Raw genomic sequence first — 22292 nt, forward strand, 5'->3', positions numbered from 1 at the left:
TGGATTTCTATAGACAAAATCCAAGCTTCTAGCTCATGTATAATATTTCACATATAACAATTACTAGGCACTTCTCTTCCCTGATGCCATACTTCTAGTGCCACCTACTGAGAACTTCTGGTTAATCAGAAACCTGCCTCTGGAAGAAAAGGAAACACCCTTTGTCTTAACCTATGGATCAAGAAGTTGTCATTACTGGTTGCTCACTAGGGACCCAGGGAACTTTTCCTATACATAGAAGGGGATAAGATGCAGCTTTAAGTACCAGCTCATACAAGAACATTGCCTGTATTTTGGCACTGCTTCCCCAGTTGAATCTACTCCTACCATTGCCAGCTCTGGTAAGCAAGTAGTTTGTGCAATGCATTTTATGGATATAGACAATCTAAGCAATCTCTTATCTGATAGTGCATTAATAGATAAAAGACGATTATTATGTGAAATGATTAGAAATAAGAATGTGGACATTCCTGAGATGCATATTAACTTGTTAAAATCAGCAAATGCAGAGGGGCCGAAGGACGTTTGGTGTGACTGCTCTCCAAGGGGCTAGCCCTCTGGTGGCCAGTTCTGATTGCTTTTCACTTCTCTCGGTTTTAGCAGAAATTGTCTTTGTCTCCTGTGCTTTGTGCATATTTTAGTCAAACCTTTCCCTCTATGTACATTTTAAAGGAGCAGAACATGATTAGATAAAAATTTTTATCTTGTCCAAATACCACAAAAAAGAGGGTGGGCTGGGATTCGGGTCATTCATTCTATAGCCTGTCCTTTTTCAACTATCTGGTTTTAAAAATATTTTTTTCCAACAAAGAAAGCTAAATTTCCCCCTCTCCTAGAGAGAGGACACTTCCAGAATTGTTCTGACTTGGAAGAGAAAGTTAACTGTTAGTGCTACAAAGGCTGGTGAATAATGGAGATTAAAAAGCCCGGAAGGACTTCCATCTACAAGGATCCCGTGTTCGCAGGCTTAAAGGACTCGCTCCACTGTGGGGCCCAGACTATCTTGTTACGGGCGCCTCTGTCACGTTTGTGTGTTCACGCCTTACCTTCCACTGAAGGGAGGGTCAGTGCTTATCTTTATTGATTCCACCCTCAATGGAAGGTGGGAGGATCTAATCTTGAGTCCAAAAACTTGAAAACCTTGGGCGCTAATATGTAAATCCCAGTCTGAGGACAGACGACAGGAGAAGTTCCAACTGAAGTAGGAAGGCAGACAAGAGGTGAAGATTACTTTTTCCTGCCTCTACACGTGTTCTTCTCTGGGCCCTCTGTGGAATGAATGGCGCTACCCTAGTCCACCCTTGCAGATAGGGCTGAGCCCTTTTCTCTGGAATACGTTGAGAGTCAGACCAACCCAAGGCTTTCTCAACAGTCCTGATGAAAGGCCGGGGGAAATGCTAGTTCTGTGTCCTCGTGTAGGGGCAGAGTCGGCAAGGTCCAGTGTGGGGTTGGGGCCTCATCGAATTTAAGGTTTCCACTCCTGGGAAGCTGGCCTTTCCCTGTGAAGAGCCCTGGCATTATCAGAACCGAGGCTGCTGAGTGCTCGGTCTGCGGTGAGATACCCTGTGGCCCCCTTTGTGCAGCCTTGCTTAATTAGCTTCCCACTGGTTTTGCCCGTTGTATGATAACTTTCTCCTGACTCTGTCCCATCTTTTCACCGCGAACTGAATATAAGATGCTGTATAATACTTCTTTAAAGAATTCTTTTTTTTTTACTTATTTATTTATTTTTATTCTTTTTTAATTAAAATTTCCACCTGCTCCCCATTTCCCATTTCCCTCCCCTCCTCCCAAATATTGCCCTCCCCCCACTTGCCTCCCCCTATCCCCACTCCTCTTCTCCTCCCCCCACTCCATTCCCCCTCCCTCTCGATACTGAAGAGCAGTCCAAATTCCCTGCCCTGCGGGAAGACCAAGGTCCTTCTATCTACGTCCAGAAAGGTGAGCGTCCAAACAGGCTAAGCTCCCACAAAGCCAGTTCATGTATTAGGATCGAAACCTACTGCCATTGTCCTTGGCTTCTCATCAGTCTTCATTGACCGCCATGCTCAGAATTCTTAATAAATTTGCTTGGCATGAGCCATCAGCTCTTGCACGACCTCCTGGACCCAAGCTTCCGGTCTCCTGTACCTTCTCGTCTCCAGTCCTCCCTCTGCACACCTTGTTGTTCAGGATCCTTATTCCTGAGGCTTTGAGTCAGAAATATATTTAGGAATGGAAATAAAGTATGTATGTTCTCAGCTTACCATGTTGTTGTGGAATTCACCTTTTACAGTGTTAAAATTCCTACAACATATAAATTCCTATAATGCTAATCTTATCCAGAAACACCTTCAAAAACACGCTCAGAAGCAGCGCTTAATCAAGGCACCTCATGACCCACTCAAGCTCACACATAAAATTAGCCATCATAAAGTTAAAGCGATGGTTAATAAAATTAACCACTATTAACTCGCCGTTAAAAAAATGAATATTTACAATAACAACTATGGTGGTGACAGGACAAAATGTATCTCCTAGCATTGTAGGGATGATTAAATGAGTTATATGCGCAGGCTCCTAAGAACGCTGTGCTTAGTGCATAGCAGTTTTTTCATGTTAGCTATAATTACTTGATTTGGTCAATTAACTCCTCTTCCCAGTGCTGTAAAATCATCAAAGCAGGAGGTAAAGTCAGTGTTTACAGAGAAGGAGTCGGCTTCAGGGAAGGATGGGAGGAGATTTGGGCTGGAAGATATCAGAGATCAACATGGAAGATTCCTCATTTTATGTAGAAGAGCCCAGGCATGGTTGATATTGCTCTTTACATGTATGATATTTATATTTAGTTAATTAATTTAATATAATTAATTGTTCTCTAGCCTGTCCCTTTGCTTCAGCATCTCGTCAGGGTGAATTCACTTTCCCACCTCGGAAAGTTTGAGAACTCTTGGGATGTAAAATAAATTTTAAAAATTTAATTAATAAAAAATACCAAAAAAAAAAAGAAAGAAAGAAAGAAAAAGTTTCCGAATTCAACCTCCTACAGGATGGGTTTAGTGTGCCTAGCACCAAACTCTCCCTGTTCTTCCTTCCTTTTTCCGCCACCTGACATCAGCAACATCAGGCCAGGAACCTCAGCATCACCTTCATCTCAAGCATGGAAATTCGGTGCCGCTGTCAGCAGTGGCCTCTTCTCTGAGCATTTCTTCACACGGGCTACCCTCATTAAACTCAGTTAAATGCAGTGCCCATGTCAGTCTTTTGTTCAAATGCCCTCTTTGTAGTCATGAAGATAGTTTCCAAGTAGCCTGGTCCTACTTCCTCACATACCCCATCAAGGCTTAAGCCACCAGCAAATGTGAATTATTTTATGTCACAAGTAAATGTACAAACTTTCTGCCACCTTCCCTGAATTCTCAAGTAAAGATTTAGAGAGGCCTAGGAGGACTGAGAAGGAAGCCAAGCATGATTGCCTATTACTTGTGAACCTCATAGGCCAGGGGGCTGAGATTCCTGCTTCTTTTTACCTTTCTCTGACCCTCGTCCTTTTCAAGGCTACCAAGGGTCTTGGAGTTGCTTGGAATTCAGGTTACATTGAAGAGTATGAACTATAGAACACTTGCCCAAGCCAAGGCAAGCCCTCCCCTCAGGAAGGAAAGCCTCAGTCTCAGGCCCAAGGGTATCTCCCCTACAGATAGCTCCCATGGGTTTCAGCATCAACCAACCAGGCACCTTCCTCATGCCCACAGAGCAGCCTTACCCTAACTCCTTAAAGAAGGGACTGACTCTCTTTCCTCTCTATTTTCCAGAATTCCCTTTTGTCCATAGGAAGTCTCTAAAAGAAAAGTCTACAACCAAAAAGTAGCAGCATATCTGGGAGACGTTCAACGGGAGCTGAGCAGGCAGGTCCTGGAGTACAGAGACCAGTTCTTCCGCTCTCCTCTTGCAGGAAAGGAAGACAAAAGATGAAAGTCGGGGAACATTCAGGACAAAGTGTTCATCTTCACTCTGTATCAGCACAAGCAGGGAAGGCAAACAGCCCTCCCCTAGTGACTCCTAAAGGCAAGTACAGCCATGCCTTCCTAAGTAGGCAGGTGCCAAGTTTAGAGTATACTCCTCCTCCTCCCCATACAAGTTCTAGAAGAGTCTGGTACCAACTTGCATTTGGGTAGAGTATATTTATAGTCAAATATATCTGATGAGGGTCCATGAAGGCTTGGCATGGTGATGCATGCCGTTAATGCCAGAATTCAAGAGGCAGAGAAAAAGTTCTGTGAGTTCCAGGCCAGCCTGGTCTACATAGGAAGCCCCAGGCAACCCAAAGTAGGCATGGGTGAATGGTTAAGAATGGAGTTCTTAGAGATGGTGTGGTGGTGCTACATGTCTTAAGTCTCAACACTAAGGTGGCAAAAGCAGACAGATCTCTCCGTTCAAGGATAGCCTAGTCTACAGAGCAAGTTTGAGGACAGCCAGGGCTACACAGAGAAACCTTGCCTTGAAAAAATGAGTAGGGGGAGGAAGAAAATGGAGTTCTTAAGCAAGATTTGTGTATATGGGGTGGTGGAGACTCTGGGGGTGCTGGGGAAGCACTCTGTCACTGAGCTACATCCCAGCCCATGAGTTCTCAGAGGACAGAAATTCCCATTCTATTTAGAATGTAGGATCAGAGAGAGAATCCACTCGTTTTCTACTTAGTATTCTGATTGTGGGGTAGATTTTGGATATTACCGGATTGTAATTTGCCCTAAATGGTAAAAACTATTATTTGATTATTAAGGGATCCAACTTGATGATTACATTTGAAACCTTCTACATATCTCCACAGAACCTGATATGCCTATAGGTCCAGTTACCTTCAGAGGTTCAATGCCACACACTTACTGTGGGACATGTAGAAACAAGATTTGTCTTTCCAAAACTTTACCTGTGCATCTCTGATGCCAAGATATTATCTACACGTTAGCCATATGCAAATCCCACCCCCTTGGTCTGTAAATGGAAAGTATAGTTACTTTATTGAAGAAGTATAGAAACTAAGAGAGGCAATATCATACAAGAAGTGGGTTCTTTACAGGCTCTAGCTAAAGTTTTAAGAAGTGCCACTAGCTGTCCCTCTGATTCCTTCCTGGCCAGAGTTATCACTCCTTCTAGTGTTCTTAGAGGCCACATGGAGCATGACATAAAAGCAGAAAAGGGAGGGCTGCATAATCCAGAGACCAGTGCTGCTTCTCTTGAAAACACATCATTCAAAATCCAAGCAGGAAGTTATATGTCTAACCAAGTCATTACCTTGTTCCAATTGTACAATAGCCCTACAATAGCCTTAAAATGTTAAGAAGAGGCCACCACTTAACAGCATATTTGATGCAAACTTCCATATTTCCCCATAGGTACAAATATTAAACATTTAATTTTTCAAGAGAAACGAATCGGAATGAAGACATCCACAGCAAGCTATTTCATATTCATTAGTTATCATTTACACATCAAATACATACAGCATAAGACCAAATATACAGAATTTCCACATTTACATGGAGTAATCAACATAGTGCACAATTTAAGTCTATCTTACAATCAAGTGTACAAGTGGAAGTATGGCTTTATAAACTACTAACAGCAACTGTACTAAAGTAACTCGTGGCTCCAGAAATAACATTGCACAATGCCTCCACAGTGGGGCCCTCCATCAGTGAGATGCTAGTCACCGTGTTTGTGAACCAGATGGCACAGGTAAATGTCCTCCATCAGCCCCAAATCACGCCAGTAGGCCCTCGCTCTTTTAGTTTTCTTAGAGTAAACGCGGACATCTTTGATGCATTCGGATACACAAGTGAGACGGGAGGGTGATTACCTGGTGTTAGTAAAGCTTGCATTTCAGAAAGGTGCCCAAATTCTCCGGCAATGCATTTTTATTGAATAATTGGGGTTCATCTCCCTTGATTTTCTTGTTTTCACCTAAGTATGGTGAAAGAATTTGGGGAATTGTCAAGGCATTGTAGACCAAGTGTTCCCAAAACCAGAATGAAAACGAGTTCTTGCGAAAGTGAGATCTAGCCACATGAGATCCTGCCTCAAAGGAAAACAAGCTACATCTAACTCTTGATTTTTCTTGCCACCTACTTTACATAAAAATCAGTAAATAACTTGACCCAAATCATGCATCCATATCTATCCACTTGCCACACGGGTTACAGACACATTCTATAATCAGTTACAGCCTTCTGGGTGCTAAGTAACCGCCCTCATTCCTTAAACTCTACTGAATAATACACTTTCTAATGTCTAGGCCTAAGAGGCTTTGAAATGAACATTATAAATCAGCAGAGCCATATACACATCTACAACAGTGTCTGCACATATACATCTGCATTGATCATAAGTAGATACAGAGAGACAAGTACAGAAAGTTCTATGGATAAATTAAGTAAATTGTTTGAACAGATGCCTAAATATGAATGACTTATAGTGTCTCCAAACATTTTAAAAAGTCTCAAACAAAATATAATTGCTTCATACACTTTCTATACGTGCCATGACTTTTGATACTAGAACAAAGTTGCGAAATCAAAGGAGTAAACACACTGGGCCAGGACCTGTCAATTGCAGTGCAAATTGCCAATCCAGCCTCGGTGGAACAGTACTGAGCACTGAGGTCAGGATGAATAGTTACTGTCCTCAGTGAGGTAATACTGGGACATGAGCACTGAGGTCAGGATGAGCAGTGATTGTCCTCAGTAGGACGGCGCTGGGACATGACACTGAGGTCAGGATGAACAATGACTGTCCTCAGTGGAACAGTACTGAGCACTGAGAGCAGGGTGAACAGCACTATGTATTCAGAGATCATGTCTATGGTCAGAAATTAAGCTAAACAAACCTTACTTCGGTGCTTCCCACATTGGCCACTTGTACATCCATAGGCAATCCATCACTGTGGAGACAGTGTTTTGTTTTGTTTTGTTTTGTTTTAATTTGGAAGCCTTTGCTTTTTTTTCTTTTCATAACATTCCATCACCTGAAAAACTTTCCATGACCAACACATCGTCAACCCAGCCACACTACATCTGAGTCCTGGTATTTACTGACATTTCTTTCTCTCCTGTCTCAGTGAAAGGCTAGGAATCCCAGGAAAGGGACGTGGTACCTCACCTACCCAACCACCATCATGAAGAAACCATCACCCAAATTAAAACTTGAGTTGTCATTTAATACAGTGCAGGTAAGTGAGCAAAAACTCTGTTTACAGTTGGCGTGATCTGATCTCAGGAGGCTTGTTACTGAGGCAAAATCACTTTGACAGGAGCCACAGAAACATGGCACTCCTGTTGACACAGAGACCTGCCAAACATTGAAAGGTTGTCTTCTGTCATAATACGACAAAAAAATCAAATATAATGAAAAATTAAAATACAGCCACTGGACTTGGCTAATAATCAAATAATCTCCCAGAGGGTGTAAGATGGAAAGAAGTGTGGAAGACCACTTCCATTCTAAACAGCTGTTAAAGGGGAAACACCTCTGACTGAAGAGCCTCCCTCTCTTATAGCCCTGAAACAACCATTCTGTCTTTTTTTGTTACGGGTTTAGCCAGCACTAATAAACAAGGCAATTTATAAGCTAAATCCATTTTTCTAAAGATCAGAGAGTAGCTCAAGTGCTAAATAAAGAAAAACATTAAAATATTATTGACAAATGAAGTATTCTAGAGTCACAGAATAAAAGCAAATAAATAAAAATAAATGCTTGCTGACAGAGGGTGGGAGACAAATTGCTCTCATTTAACAATACTACTATTTAAACCATAAACCGGCCGTGATAAATGGATGTATATAGTACTCAGCAGTCAGTAGGTTGTCTTAGAGTAGTGAAAGTTGTAATGAGGGGTGCTAGTGTTCTTAAATGCTGGGAAGCAATGCTGGAACTCACTGTGCACCGAACTCCAAAGCACTGAAGCAGTACTTGGCGTGGGACCAGATTCATAAGGTGCTTGTTTCACTTTTGCAAAGGCCCCTTCTTATGCCCACAAGCCGGATATCCTGGAGCAATGATCCTCCTGAAACCAGAGTTTGTGGTTGTCATGGTGACTTTTAGAAACTCTGGGTCTGGAGAAGTTCTCTGCTTCTGCAAAATACAGAATGTCCGAGCTCTAAAATCACTGAGTCCCTTTCCCTGAAGCCGCTTTTCACTACCGTAACTGTACTCTGAAAGGGAAGGTACTGACTGGTGCCAGCAATCACTGCTTCAGGGCTTCAGGTATTCTTCAAAGACCAAAAGCTCCAGGTGAAGAGTTGGAAAAAAGAAAGAGTGAAGAATTGAAATAAACGAAGCATCCCATGTGTGTTTGCTACCTACCCATAGCATTAGTAAGAATGCTACAGGCAAGGGGCACGCCAGTCTTACCTACCCACCAAGGGGATCCTTGTGAACTCTGCAGGTTCATTCAGGTCACCAGAAGCACAGAATATAGGCAAAGCATGTCACAGTTGTTCACCATTGCTCTCCGGACCTGCTAACGATGGTCTGGCAGAGCTCAGCTTTCAAAGTGGGAAATTGTCACTGAATATACTTTCCTAGTATATTCAGCATACTAGTCCTACGTCTACTCAAACAAGATTGCACACCCAGAAAGGAACCCAGGTCAGTCGGGAGCACTAAAGATAACTTTGTTCTGGATTTGTTAGTTTGTTTTTATTTTTTGTTTTTAAATGGAAGAATAAACTGAGCTGTTCCCTACCAGGATAATGCATCGCCATCTTATGGAAAATGGAATCAGCAATCGACCCATAATAAATGAACACAGGAAATTTTGTTGCATAGGTCTCATTCCACAAAAAAAAAAAAAAAAACAACCACTTCTTTCAGCCCCAAGTCCACTGCTCACCCACTCAGAAGAGGTGGGTTTCAGGGCAGAAATGATGCTGACTTGGTCCTGAACTCACTTTGCTACATCAACTTCAGAAGTGGCTAAAAATAATTAACAATGACAACAATGACAAACTCTATCGCTTTCAAAATTGTAAATCTGGGAGCTAGAGGAATGGTTCAGTAGTTCCCAGTGATTGCTGCTCAATTATGAGGCCCAGAATCCTATTATTCCTGCTTGTGAGCCTAGCCTTTAGCAGACGAACCATTTCTCCAGCCTGTGAGGACCAGAATTCTAACCCCAGCACCCACTACTTGCAAACACCCCTATCTCCAGCTGAGCAGGATCCAATTCCCCTAGCTGGCTTGTATACCCTCAAAGGTGCGTACACCCCAAAAGACAATGTACACACGCATAACATAAAAATTCCAGCTCTGTCTGAATAAAGATATTTTCCCAGACAATGTGAGGCAGCTGGTCTTTCTTCCCTCTCTGTCACTCAGCACATATTCAGGGTGAATAACAATAACCTTGCGCTTGCACGTCTCATACCAATTCTCTCCTCCCTGGAAGTGTGAAAGACAAGAACAACACCAAGAGTGATGTTTAGAGACACTTTAGAACAAGACCTCCTCATCTGTGGTCTATGGACCCCCTGAGGAATCAAAGAGCAATTCTACTTTCCAAATCTTTGAATTTATATGTAAAATTGTGGAGATTTGCATATGTGCACTTTTCTGGGAATAGAGCCTAGGACTCTCATTAGATTATCAATGGAGGCACTGATACACACAATGAAAACCCATTACTTTATAGCACGTGGCCCACTTTCTGAGCATGCTTTTCCCATCTAGCCTTCAGGGAAGGAAATGATAAGTGTTTTTGTTTTTAGAGGAAAGGGGGATGATAATAAGTCGGGGGCTCTTCATGCGGAACTGATGAAGTTGGGCCTTAAGAGATGATGATTAGGGCCAGAGGGTAGGGCATTTCAGCGGAGGGGCTGGCATGACCAGAAACCCAAAAGTGGGATACGGGAGGCATGTAGAGATAATGATAAATGGATCTGCTGCACTAGAGGGTGTGTGGAAGAGCCATGGGAGACAAGAGAAGGAACTGAGAATATCAAGCCCTAAGGAAGAAGCCTCAGCCTAAGGCAATTAAGATCCCCTACAGACCAAAAGTTTGTTCTAAAGACTCCTCCACTGGTACTGTGTGAGACGGATCAGGGGAGAGTCTGGGCGTGTGAAGGTTATCACTCAAATCTAAGCAAAAGAGGATGCTCTGAAGTCAGTGTCAGTCTGCCTTTTCAGTTAGTCTACATCCAATGTGCATCCCAGGGCCAGACACAGGGAGGATGCTCAGTACATACTCAGTGAGCGAGTGACTAAGGGAACACAAGTTATTTTAAAGGTAACAAAAGACGGAAAGGGGAGTGTTGAATTTGAAAAGCCATCTTCTTGTGATTCACAGAGCTTAGCACATAGGATAGATACTGAGGAAGGGTCTCGAACTGGCCTGAACCAGCCTGGCGGGATGCAGGAGGAGAAACGGACGTAGTAGGGATCCAGCACTCAGAGTGAGGCCCGGGTGTGTTGGTACTGAAACAGGAAGCAATTGTTCAGAACATGGGTATGTAAGGAAGCCAAAGCAAGGTGGTGCGGTGGCAAGATCCCTCTTGGGCAAGGTCAAAGACGACAGTTGTGGATCTTACTCCTTCTCCAACTACACGGTGTGTGAGTGAGACAGCAATGACCTCTGCAGCTCTCTTGCAAGGGCCCCTCTACAGCTATGTCATAGACTTTTTTCAGTTCTCTACTTGCAAAGAACTCTAGTCCTTCCTTTCTTTGACTCCTACTCATTTCCCAAAAGCAAATCAAATACCTCTGTGCACTCGGGCAAAACTCACCTGAAGCCTAGATTGCAATAATGATTCAAGTCCAAAGGTTCTAAGTCTGTGATCAAAGATGTGGTGGCCACGGCCTCGGCGTGTCACTGATCACAAGTGATTATAGGACAACAAAATGGTAGAATCTGGCCACATAGTATATGTCTGCAAAAGTGTACCTTGTCCTTTTAACTTCCCTGATGGATCCAGAGCTCATAACTACTGCTCACTCGTCCTGGGTGTGGAATGGGAGACAGACATATAAGAAGCTTTGTTTCTATAATAAAAACTTAAAAGTAACCCTTGGTCCTCGGATTTTCTGCTCAATCAAAAGCATCAGTTTACATAAAAAGACGGTGCTCCCTTACATTACTTTCCAGAAGGAGAAAACGAAAGACTCGAGGAAAGGAGTAAAACATCCTCTAGTTTCTTATTGTTGTCATTACAAGCAGCACCTAGTCACCAACCTGCACAGGCCTTCAAATCTGGGCAGCACATAAAGAAGTAAAGCCCTCCCATTAAGGACCCCCACAGCCATGATTCTTGTCTTGGTCATTTTGTTTCAATAATCCATATGGAGGAGGGAAACAGAGGTATAGTCTCAGATTCTATTTAAATTTGTATCTACAAGGTACCCAGCTGTAAGCTGTCCAAGTGCCTAGGACTGTAGTTGAAAATGCACACTCCATTACCCCCCTCTAGGGGTGCCTGGGTGGAATAAATACAACTTAACAACAAACACTGCCTGTCTGTGGAGATTCCTTCCAAATAATGCACAAGAAAGCAGACATTAGTCCACATACTCATACTGAAAACATTCTTACAGGGAAAAGCATCACACAGGAAGAATAAATCAGTTATAAGCAAAGCGTCAAGAATTTCTTTCCAGTTGAGAGAGGGGAGCGGACAAGAAAACTTGTACCCAGTGAGGTCCACAGCCGTCCTGTCCACGCTTCATTCGGTAGTTTCCCTAGTCACATAGAACTGCCGCCAGGTGCTCAGAACACCAGGAGGCAAACGAGACACACGCATGACACCAACACACAAGTATGTTTAAGCAAGCACAGCTTCTCAAGCCTATTCTGACTACTCATCAAGCAGGTTCCTCCACACAGGAGTGGCTTCAATAGAAAATAATCTACAGCTAAGTTTTCTACAGGTAAGACTTTCTAACCTAAGAGTTCAACATTATCCCCTATTTCCATACGCCCTGCAGCGACTTAAGTGGCAAGCATCTTCAAAAAACGCTCCCTCTTGGCCTCTCTGAAAATGAACAACACTCTTTAAAGATTTTTGTGGGAAAGCTATATCAAAAATAGGTTGCATTTCAAGCAAAATGCATTGATTTCTCAGAAACTTCCATCTTTGAGGGGCCTCATCAACCCAGTAAGGAGTAACCTTTATGCAGTTGGTCAGAAGCAAAGTCATTGACTTGCAGTTAAGTCTTACAGCCCAAATCCACAGCCACCACACAGAACCCTTGCCCCACAACTGCCTGGAAAATAAACTATGCTATCCAATGTTGTTTTCAGAGACAAATACAAATACAGACACATTCCACCCGTTCGGGGGCTCTGGGGAGAGGAAGAGAGAGGGGGGTGATGGGAAGGGATGAGAGACCATGAAGCCCTAGGTTGGTGTCAGCACTGTCCTACTCTGACACAGAGACAGGGGGACACCTGACAAGGTGCATTCAGGAAACTGCAGGGGACTCAGACACAAGGAACACCCTCAGGCTTCTCTTTCCAATGTATCTTTGTCTTCAAAAAGCCATGACAGTCAACAAGCTTCTGCCTACAACAAATACTTTCCTTCACCTCTGTTAACCCGCCATGGTCCTAAGCTTTATCTTCTCCAAATCAATAAACACAGGTACGTTAGCACTTGGGAGACAGCGAAGCCACATGCCAATGCACTCGGCAATGAAAGAAACGCTGTTCCGTAAAGGCCCAGAGTGGAGGACCACATTGTAGCTGACGATGATTTGCGAAGCTACTTCCAAAGTTCTTCCGGCCAAGCCACAAAGAGGAATGACTCGGCCCTCATTGGCTTTGTGTGTGTTTCGTCTGCACAGCCTTTGCGAGTGACTGTGCTTTTTGCCCAGCTATGGAAGTCACTTTGCCCGCAGATCGTAACATGTATGAAGCCCAGTGAAGAATAAAATTGGCTCGTGTCGCACCACTTCCGGGAGGTTTAAAGCGCCATACTAATGCGGCCGCACAAATCCCCACAACACCCCTGTGAGGTAGGTAGGTGGAGAGTATTGTCATGCCCACTTTACAGGTGGGATAAATGAGGCACACAAGAGTTAAAGGACCTGCCCCAAATCACCCAGCTAGTCACTGGCAGGGTTCAGAGCGAAACCCCTGCTGCATAGCACCCCCACTCAGTGCCGCACGCATAACAGTTATCTGTCCACTGAATATCGGCGGACTTCATTTGACTTCTGTCTCAACATACAAGTACGCACACAAAGTACAGCCGCAGCTGAAGGACATCACCGCCTGCATGTTTTCTGATGATACCTCTTATTACTTAAAACCCAGGTAGATGGCTGATGCTCAAGAATCCACCTGACGATCGAGTCCTCAGTTGGAAAGGATCAATGTCAACACTCGGGTGACAACCCACACTCATGTATCTACCCTCCCACACAATATTGGTTTTCTAATGAAAACGAAAATGGATTTCAGGTACCATGCTGATATTTGTTTGGTCTGTTTTAAACGGAGCCATCTGAATGGTTCTGTGTTTTGTTTGTACAAAAAAAAAGAAAGAAGGCGGCTTATAGTCCGGTTAGCATGTTAAAACTGAGCCGAGCCTGAAGATCTCCTCCCAGCTCAGGTGGATTTCTACCTGGGAAACCAGACCGACCCCAGGGAGTGGTGGCTCCTAAGGAAGAGGGGTCCGTGGCGGGACATCACTTGCACTGTTCATGGTCTGTGCAGTCATCCATGTCCACGTCAGAATCAAAGAGAGAGTGTCCCGTGAAATCCGTGTCTGGCGTCCTGGAAAAACTGTTCTCAGCCCCTTCGTCTTCGAAGGTCTCTGTCCTTGAGTAGAAGCTAAAATCCAGCATGGGTGTGTGAGTCTTGCTGCCCTCGCTGCTCTCCTCGGACTCGTAGATGGTATTGTCGTCATCATGGTGCCACTCAGGCCAGAATTTCCGCCTGATCCTCTCACAGTACATGGCGAGATTGATCAGCTCCCCTGCAGTGTGGTAGATAAGCAAGAGTTAGCACTAAACGGCTGTGACCTAACAGTGGTGTGGTCAGAAGGCCTGTGCTGCCCCCGGAATCCATGCGCTACAATCCGAACTCCCAAGGAGATGTTGGGAGGCGGGGCATCTGGAGGGGATGAGGGAGAGGGCTCAGGTGGGGCATCTGAAGGGGATGAGGGAGAAGGCTCAGGTGGGGCATCTGGAGGGGATGAGGGAGAGGGCTCAGGTACATGTACACAAAGGATGCTCAATCACACCACAAGAACACTTCCTTAGTTATGTTCATAGCAGCTTTATTTGTAATAGCCAGAACCTAAAAACAACCTAGATAGCCCTCCGCTGAGGAACGGATAAAGAAAACGTGGTACATTTACACAATGAAGTATTACTCAGCTGTTACAAACAAATACACCAGGAAATTTGAAGGCAAATGGATGGAACTAGAAATAATCATCCTGAGTAAGGTAACCCAGACCAATAAAGTCAAACACGGTACGTACTCACTCATAAATGGATGCTAGCAGCAAAATAAAAAATAACTATGATACAATCCACAGACCCAGAGAGACTAGGTAATGAGGAAAGTTCATTGTGGGACACCCAGATTTCCCTGGTAAGAGAAAATAGAAGAGATTTTGTGAATGAACTAAGGGCGAGTGGGGATGGGAATGTGAGTGATCAAGTTAGTGGGGGCAGAAAAGGGGAGAGTGTTGAGGGAGACTCTTGGGGGGGTGCATTTCAGAGTTGTGTGGAAGCCCAGCACAAGGGAATTTCCCAGGAGTCTGTGGGGAAGACCCAGCTCAGGCTCCTAGTAATAGTAGATAGGTAGCCTAAATTTGCTATCTCCTGTGACCAGACTGGTGCCTGGCTCAATTGTCATCAGAGAGGCTTCAACCAGCCACTGACGGAGGCAGGTGCAGAGACCCACAGCCAAACATTCGGTGGAGTTCAGGAAGCCTGCAGAGGAGGAGGGAAAAGAGGTGTGGTAGCCAGAGGGGTCAAGGACACCATGGGAAGGCTCACACAATCAACTAACCTGGGCTCATAGGGGCTCACAGAGACTGAATTGACAGCCACAGGGTCTGTATGAGACTGATCTAGGCGCTCTGCAAATATGTTACAGTTGTGTATCTTGGTCCTCTTATGGGACTCCTAACAGTAGGGACAGCGGCTGTCTCCAACTCTTTTACTGACTTTTGGGACCCTACTTCTCATACTGGGTTGCCTTGCCCAATCTTAATATATGGGGAGGTACTTAGTCTGACTGCATTTGATAGGCCATATTTTATTAATACTCATAGGAGACCTGCCCTTTCCTGGATGGAGATGGAAGAGGAGGGGATTGGGGGTTGGGCAGGGGAATAAGGGAAAGGGACTGGTGGGAAATAGGGGGCTGCAGGTGGGATGTAAAATAAATAGAAGAAATAAAAAAGAATTTTCCTTACAGATGACTGTGCCTACGAACACGTCTAATAAAATCTGTTTTCACTCCTTTAAATATTTCAAGTTAAACAGCTGTACACACAATTATAAATAGTATCTTACCACCGTTTCCCAATTCCAGCAGAAAAATGAAGGAATTGTATGAGTTTTGCCTTTGATCCACCAGATGGCAGTGTTGCTTATAAACGGTAATTTGACTAACCTGTAAGATGCTTTTTTAGCTTTATAAACATTTCCCTTCTTACATGTGTAATCCATGTTTAGTGAAAAAACTAGAAAATACTAATAATCAAAAATCAAAGAATGTCTAGTAGCCCCATCCTCAGTAACATTTTTTATGTCCATGTGCTTTTCCCGTGCTTATAGAGACTTGCATTTGCTACACAGTCTGTCCACGGATCCCTTGTCTACAGCACACACAAGGGCCTGAGCTTCACAGTACAGCACCTGTGCTTCTCTCACGACCTATTAGTATGTGAAGGCAGCACACATGAGTTTTCTTTCTTTCAGTCCCTTGCCAAAGACGCTTCACTTCTTTCCACACTGATGGCTGTTGGTTAGAGTCTAACTGCTCTATTAGAGAAAATGATCTGTAAGACGACAAGTCTGTGCATGGAAAGGATATAAACACAAAGGAAAAGCATTTATCATCAATCCAGGGTAATCACTATTAACGCTTTAACTTAACTTGTCTTTTCTACTTATCTACTGTCCTTATCTGTTACCCCATTTAACATTACTGTAAACATTTTCCCCTGTCATTAAAACATCCAGGCCCTGATAGGTGTTTTCCTTAAATTTACACACCCTCATAAGCATAATGACACAAGGGTCCCTGCTTTATGGGCCTGAAAATCTAAGGCCTTCTACTGGTTAGAGGTCACCGATTTTATTCTTTTTTTTTTTTTTTTTTTTTTTTTTTTTTTTTTTTTTGGTTTTTCGAGACAGGGTTTCTCTGTGGTTTTGGAGCCTGTCCTGGAACTAGCTCTTGTAGACCAGGCTGGTCTCGAACTCACAGAGATCCACCTGCCTCTGCCTCCCAAGTGCTGGGATTAAAAGCGTGCGCCACCACCGCCCGGCACCGATTTTATTCTTAAATCACAATAGTGAAGGCCACATGGTTTAAGAGCCCATGCTATTCGTCTTCCACGGAGGTAGTTATCCACAGGCTCAGGAGACAGAAACTGAGAATGGGCATTAACACTCCCTTGAGGAGATGCATATAAACTCTTTCCCTGTTTTCTCCTTCGGGGATAGGCATGGGACATCTTCCCAGTACCAATGAGAACCACAGGTAACCAGGAACTGTAAAAGAATGTGGAGACAGCAGCAAGAGAGAGGAAGACTTGAGAGCCTGAGGCAGGCAGATCAGAAGGTGAAGGTTCGTCTGGTGTGGTAGTTTGAATGAGAATGCTCCCCCCACAGGTCCATACATTTGAATGTTTGTTCACCAGGGAATGGCCTTATCTGAAAGGACTGGAAATATTAGGACATGTGTAGCCTTGTTGAATCAGGTGTGATCTTGTTGGAGGAAGGATGCTATTGGAGGTTTCAAAAGCCCATGCCAGGCCCAGGGTCTCTTTCTGCTTGTAGATCAGGATGAAGCTCTCAGTTACTTCTCCAGCACTATGCCTCATGCCACACTGTGAGCCATGATGATAATGGACCACACCTCTGAAATGGTAAGCCAGCCCTTAATTAAATGTTTTCCTTTATAAGAGTTGCTGTGGGTCACAGTGTCTCTTCACAGCAATAAAATAGTGACACCTGGACTACAAGAGTGAGTTCAAGGCCACCATGGACAACTTAATGAGACCTTGTCTCTAAATATAAAAGTAAAATTTTTTTAAGTGTATTAAAATGAAAGCTAAGGACATGGCTCAGTTACAGAGCACTGGCTTAGCCACAAAAAGCCTTGGGTTTCATTCTCCCAGCATTAACAAAAAAAATGGGAGAAGAGGAGGAAGGGAAGCAAAAGGAGGAGTGGGAAGATAAAAGGGTAGAACAGGAAAAGCAGGAGAAAGAAGAAAAGAAAATTAAACTCTAGCCATAACATCTACGAGACACACAGCATTTGAGCCTCTACCACTGGGACTGCTTTTCTTCCTATGCCCTTGCTTCTTTACCTTTCTACCAGAGGAGCCGTTCCCTTGGGGAGGACACTAATGTCACTTTTGTGTGAGGTCATGAAAATTAATAATTGCTGTGGATTATGCTCATTGTTAATAAAAAGCTGATTGGCCAGTAGCTGGGCAGGGAGAGATTGAGGACGAGAGCCAGACTAGAATTCTGAGAAGAGCCAGGCGCAGAGGAAGCAGGAGAGGAACATGTCATGCCAATAAAGAAAGTGCAAAGTGGCAGAGTGTACATAAGGAATATGGGTTAACTTAAAATGTAAGAGCTAATTAGTAACAAACCTGAGCTATTGACCAAGCATTTATAATTCATATTCAGCCTCTGAGTCAGTTATCTGGAACCTGATGATCGGGACAGGAAATGTCCATTTACAAATAACCAACTGACATTTATATGCTCCTCACTGTGACCAAGACACCACTGCATAGGCGTTCCTCGTTTGCTGAACTCATACTAACCTGCACACTCATCACCTCCAACCACGATCCTACAGTCTCTGTTGAGGAGTAGATTGACCTGGCATGTAACTTTACACTACTGGTCATGAACTACTGCCCTGTGTTTCTTCCTGGAATTACGAGAGGTAAGGAACTACTTCCTAACAGCCATGAGCTATGCAAGACAAATTCATAATTCTATTGCATAGTTGAGAGGGTTAGCCTTGATGCACAAGGGCTGAGAGCCCACATATCATACCCTACCCGTGAAAAGAGAACAGAACAAAGAGTGAACATCTGGAGCTCAACAATCATACAAGAATGTCATCTTCTGCCGGGCGATGGTGGCGCACGCCTTTAATCCCAGCACTCGGGAGGCAGAGGCAGGCAGATCTTTGTGAGTTCGAGACCAGCTTGGTCTACAGAGCTAGTTCCAGGACAGGCTCCAAAGCCACAGAGAAACCCTGTCTCGAAAAACCAAAAAAATAAATAAATAAATAAAAGGAAAGAAAGAAAGAAAGAAAGAAAGAAAGAAAGAAAGAAAGAAAGAAAGAAAGAAAGAAAGAAAGTCATCTTCTGTAGAGTATAAACTATTGAAAATTAGCGTGGTAACATCCAATACTGATAAGGCTATAGAGGCTAAGCATCACACTACACAGATGATAAAGGGCTGTTATAGTCTACTTTGGAACACAATTTGATGGTATTTATTGAAACTTTAAGTGTACATATATATTGGCTTTGGATTCCACTTTGAGTTCCCCATTCTACTAAAAATATTCATCAGTATATAAACTTACATACACATGGGTGTCAAGTGTGGCATTTCATATCAGCTCAGGAAGAAAGGAAGGAAAGGAGGGATGAGGGAGGAGGAGAGAAAAGGAAATATGGATGTCCATCAACAGAGACTGGAGACTGGTTGAATAAATTACTCCTGCTATAGGAAGTTGTACAGCTATTAAAGATTCTAGTAAGTTAAACGTTGTAGATGGAGTAAGGCATACCGCACTGCTCTCCTTTAAACAAATAGTAAAAACAAACATACCAAAGCCATATATATGTATAAATTTGTACCTGAAGAGAAAGGTCTTACATTAACTCTTCTATGTTGATTATTTCGTGGGAATGAAAATGGACATTGATAAAGGGGAAATCCATACATTTTAACCTGTTCTCTTATGATTCAATTTGTAACCATTATGTATTACTGTCTAATTTGAAAATACAATCAATCAATGAAGACAGGAAGGAAGGAAGGAAGGAAGGAAGGAGGGAGGGAGGGAGGGAGGGAGGGAGGGAGGGAGGGAGGAAGGAAGGAAGGAAGGAAGAAAGGAAGGAGAAAATGCCAAAAGTGGAGTGAGGTGAGGACATAGCTGCCTACCCTGGGGCATTAACCAGCAAGCATTTGTCAAACATGGGGCCAATACCAAACACACACACGCACACAAACGTGTTCTGCAGGCAGGCATGTACTCAGTACAGCCCTGTCCCATGTGCTGGAAACTTATAAAAAGAATACTAGCAAAAATATCTTAAGCAAGCCATAAATACAAAAAAAATACTAACCACATAAGTTACAATACAGCAAAAGAATAGGATATTATATAACTACTAAAAATACATTCTTGAAGAATATTTAATGACAAAGGAAGAATAAAATGTACTGCCTATTTAAAACTTCAGTTTATAACTAGGTCAACACGATAGTTCCAGCTCTTTAAAGTGCATGCACACTTGTGCTTGATAAAAAAAAAAAAAAAAAAAAAAATGAGCCGGGCGGTGATGGCGCATGCCTTTAATCCCAGCACTCGGGAGGCAGAGGCAGGCAGATCTCTGTGAGTTCGAGGCCAGCCTGGTCTAGAAGAGCTAGTTCCAGGACAGGAACCAAAAAGCTATGGAGAAACCCTGTCTCGAAAATCCAAAAAAAAAAAAAAAAAAAATGAAAACTCATAGCACAATATATCAGTGTTCTCTGTGATGGGTGAAATCACAAATATGTGTGTCTGTCTGTCTGCTTGTTTGTTAGCTCAGGCCTGGAACTCTACGTAAACAAGGCTGGTCTCGTGCCCACCATCCTTTAGCCTCAGTCCCCTGTGTGCCAGGATTACTGATGTGAACCCCCATGCCTTGTTTACATTTCTCATTTTTTACATTTTCTATCTTTTCTATATTTTCTCCAATTAAATGTGTAATATCTGACAGTTGTATGTATAGCTGCTGTGCATGGCTTTATTTTTATTATGCTTATCTATTCAGAGTGTCACGAGCAAGGTCAGAGGAATTGATTCTCTCCTACTGTGTGGGTTCTGGAGATCAAACACTGGCTAGCAGGCTTGGGGGCAGGCCCCTTTACCTGCTGTGCCATCTCACTGACCCTCCACAAGTGTAATTTCAGAACTGCTGACTATTGGGTCTGTCTTCCTAGTCATCTAAACTAAGGAGAATTTCTCACCCTGTCAAGCAGCTCCAGTAGTAGCTCGTGTGGTTCTGCCAGCAGCAAGGACCAAAGAACTACAACCCACTCATCACACTCATACACAAGATAAGGCCAACGGTGTCCTGGTTGTTGCAAAGCTATGGCAGAAAACTTCCCTACCCAAGCCACTTAGGCTCCTGGGTTTGGACCAGTTCTAAATCATCCTGGTCCTTTATTGCTACTTTCTTGGCAAAGTTTCTACCAAGAGAACAAAAGCAGTGAAAGGGGTGGATACTAAATTCACTACATGTTAGGGACACAGAACTGTGGGCGTCACTGATTCTCACTGCACCCATCTCCCCATGCTGCTCCCTACCCACCCGCTCCAGCAGCTCCTATAACACAAAGGGGGTTGGTACTTGCCTTTGATTAGCCGCTCTGGCCTTGTCCCCGGCAAAGTCCACATTGCCTGTGCCAAGTGCCCAAAGACAGTGGCATCAAGAGTGGAAAGCTTGGGCCCCATGATGTACTTCTTATCACCTGCAGCAAATGGAACAGAAAGGTCACTGGACTAGCCCACATGGTCTAATGTGATCACAAGGGCATTGAGCACAGTCTCCTTATGCAGCTGTTTAACTGTGCACCAAAAACTTTTATAAGGTCAAAACACAAGCATGCCCTTGACAAAAAGAAAAAATGTAACTCCCAAGGTGGCAAAGCAGGGAAGCATGCTCACATACACAAAGAAATAAGGATACTCCCAGAAAAGGGAATAATTCATCAATAATTAAATTCCAGAGAACCTCCTTGTCTCAACTCTAGTAATAAAAAGATGTGATGCTTACCAAAACCCGAGAAGTTTGCTAGAACCATCTCAAAAGTAATTTACACCACACACCCAAGACCTCGATAAATATAAGCCTAAATCAATACATTTGCTTAGAAATGAGTGAAAAACCTAGGCTAAGGAGTTTGGAGCAAGGTTGTCCATGATACTCCCAAGAACAGGACAACTGTTTTGCAGAGTGCCAGCTTCCCTGGGAAACCTCAACTACAGAGAAGATACAAGGTCACAGGTTCAACCCGCATCAGGACCTAGGATCACATAATGCTCCTTGCGTCTCTGCTTATTCAACACTGATGTTAACTAAGTTCAGGTCTATCATACTTGGCTAAAAAGAACTGCCCACGTTATGTTTTTGGGCTGTTGGTGGGTACTGTATAGCGTAAACAGGAAGTTCTTGCAGCAGACTGAGACCAACAGAAAGTCACAACCAGTCAAAATGTAGAGAACAGTTGATCATGGGATGCCCAGTCCCAGTTGATATGATACATCTACAATATAACTCCTATACCTAAAGCTCAGGGAGCATAATAGAAAAGGGGACAAAAGTATTTTAAGAGCCAGAGGACCAGGACATCTGCCTTTAGACATGAGTCACAGAGCCCCACCCCTAGATGAAGAGCTATAGGCAATGAACAATTGCTGAGCAGAGGAGAATTAGTCTTCCCCAGGGCAGAGCCCCCTAGTTGGTTACTCAATACAGTGGCCAGCCCTAGAAACACACAAATATAACCCACGCTCAATAGACTCAGCAGGTTTTATGTGCTTACTCATTTGTAGTTGTAACAATGATAATGAAAGTAAAAGAGGCCAAGAATTTGAGAGGGAGTGGAGTATGAGGACTAGGGAGAAGCTGGGGGAGGGAGGAAATGGGGTAATTATCATTCACATATATAAAAATTTTAATTAATCTAATGGAGAAGGAAAACTGTCCCAAGTTGTCCCTTGGGCTGTTGTCAAAAGGAGGCAATAGTAGTGCTGTATGAACCCAGGTTACATCCTTACAGAACCTCTCAGAGTTCTCCTGTCTGCAATAGGGAGATGTTCCTAGGATCTGGGG

At 43.5% G+C, this 22292-nt stretch overlaps 1 protein-coding gene across 1 annotated transcript in view; it reads right to left on the bottom strand.

Annotated features, from left to right (window-relative positions):
• Window positions 1-5362: 5362 nt before the first annotated feature.
• Window positions 5363-22292, bottom strand: part of Faxc (failed axon connections homolog, metaxin like GST domain containing) — a 72475-nt gene continuing 55545 nt past the window's right edge. The window contains exons 5-6 of the mRNA XM_057790347.1: window positions 20812-20928; window positions 5363-13943 (exon numbers count right to left, since the gene is read on the bottom strand). Of these exons, the coding sequence (XP_057646330.1) occupies window positions 13654-13943; window positions 20812-20928 (407 nt within the window). The 3' untranslated portion in view covers window positions 5363-13653. The remainder of the gene's footprint in view (window positions 13944-20811; window positions 20929-22292) is intronic.

This window comes from Chionomys nivalis, chromosome 16 (assembly GCF_950005125.1).
Source record: "Chionomys nivalis chromosome 16, mChiNiv1.1, whole genome shotgun sequence".
In the NCBI taxonomy this organism is placed as follows: Eukaryota; Metazoa; Chordata; class Mammalia; order Rodentia; family Cricetidae; genus Chionomys; species Chionomys nivalis.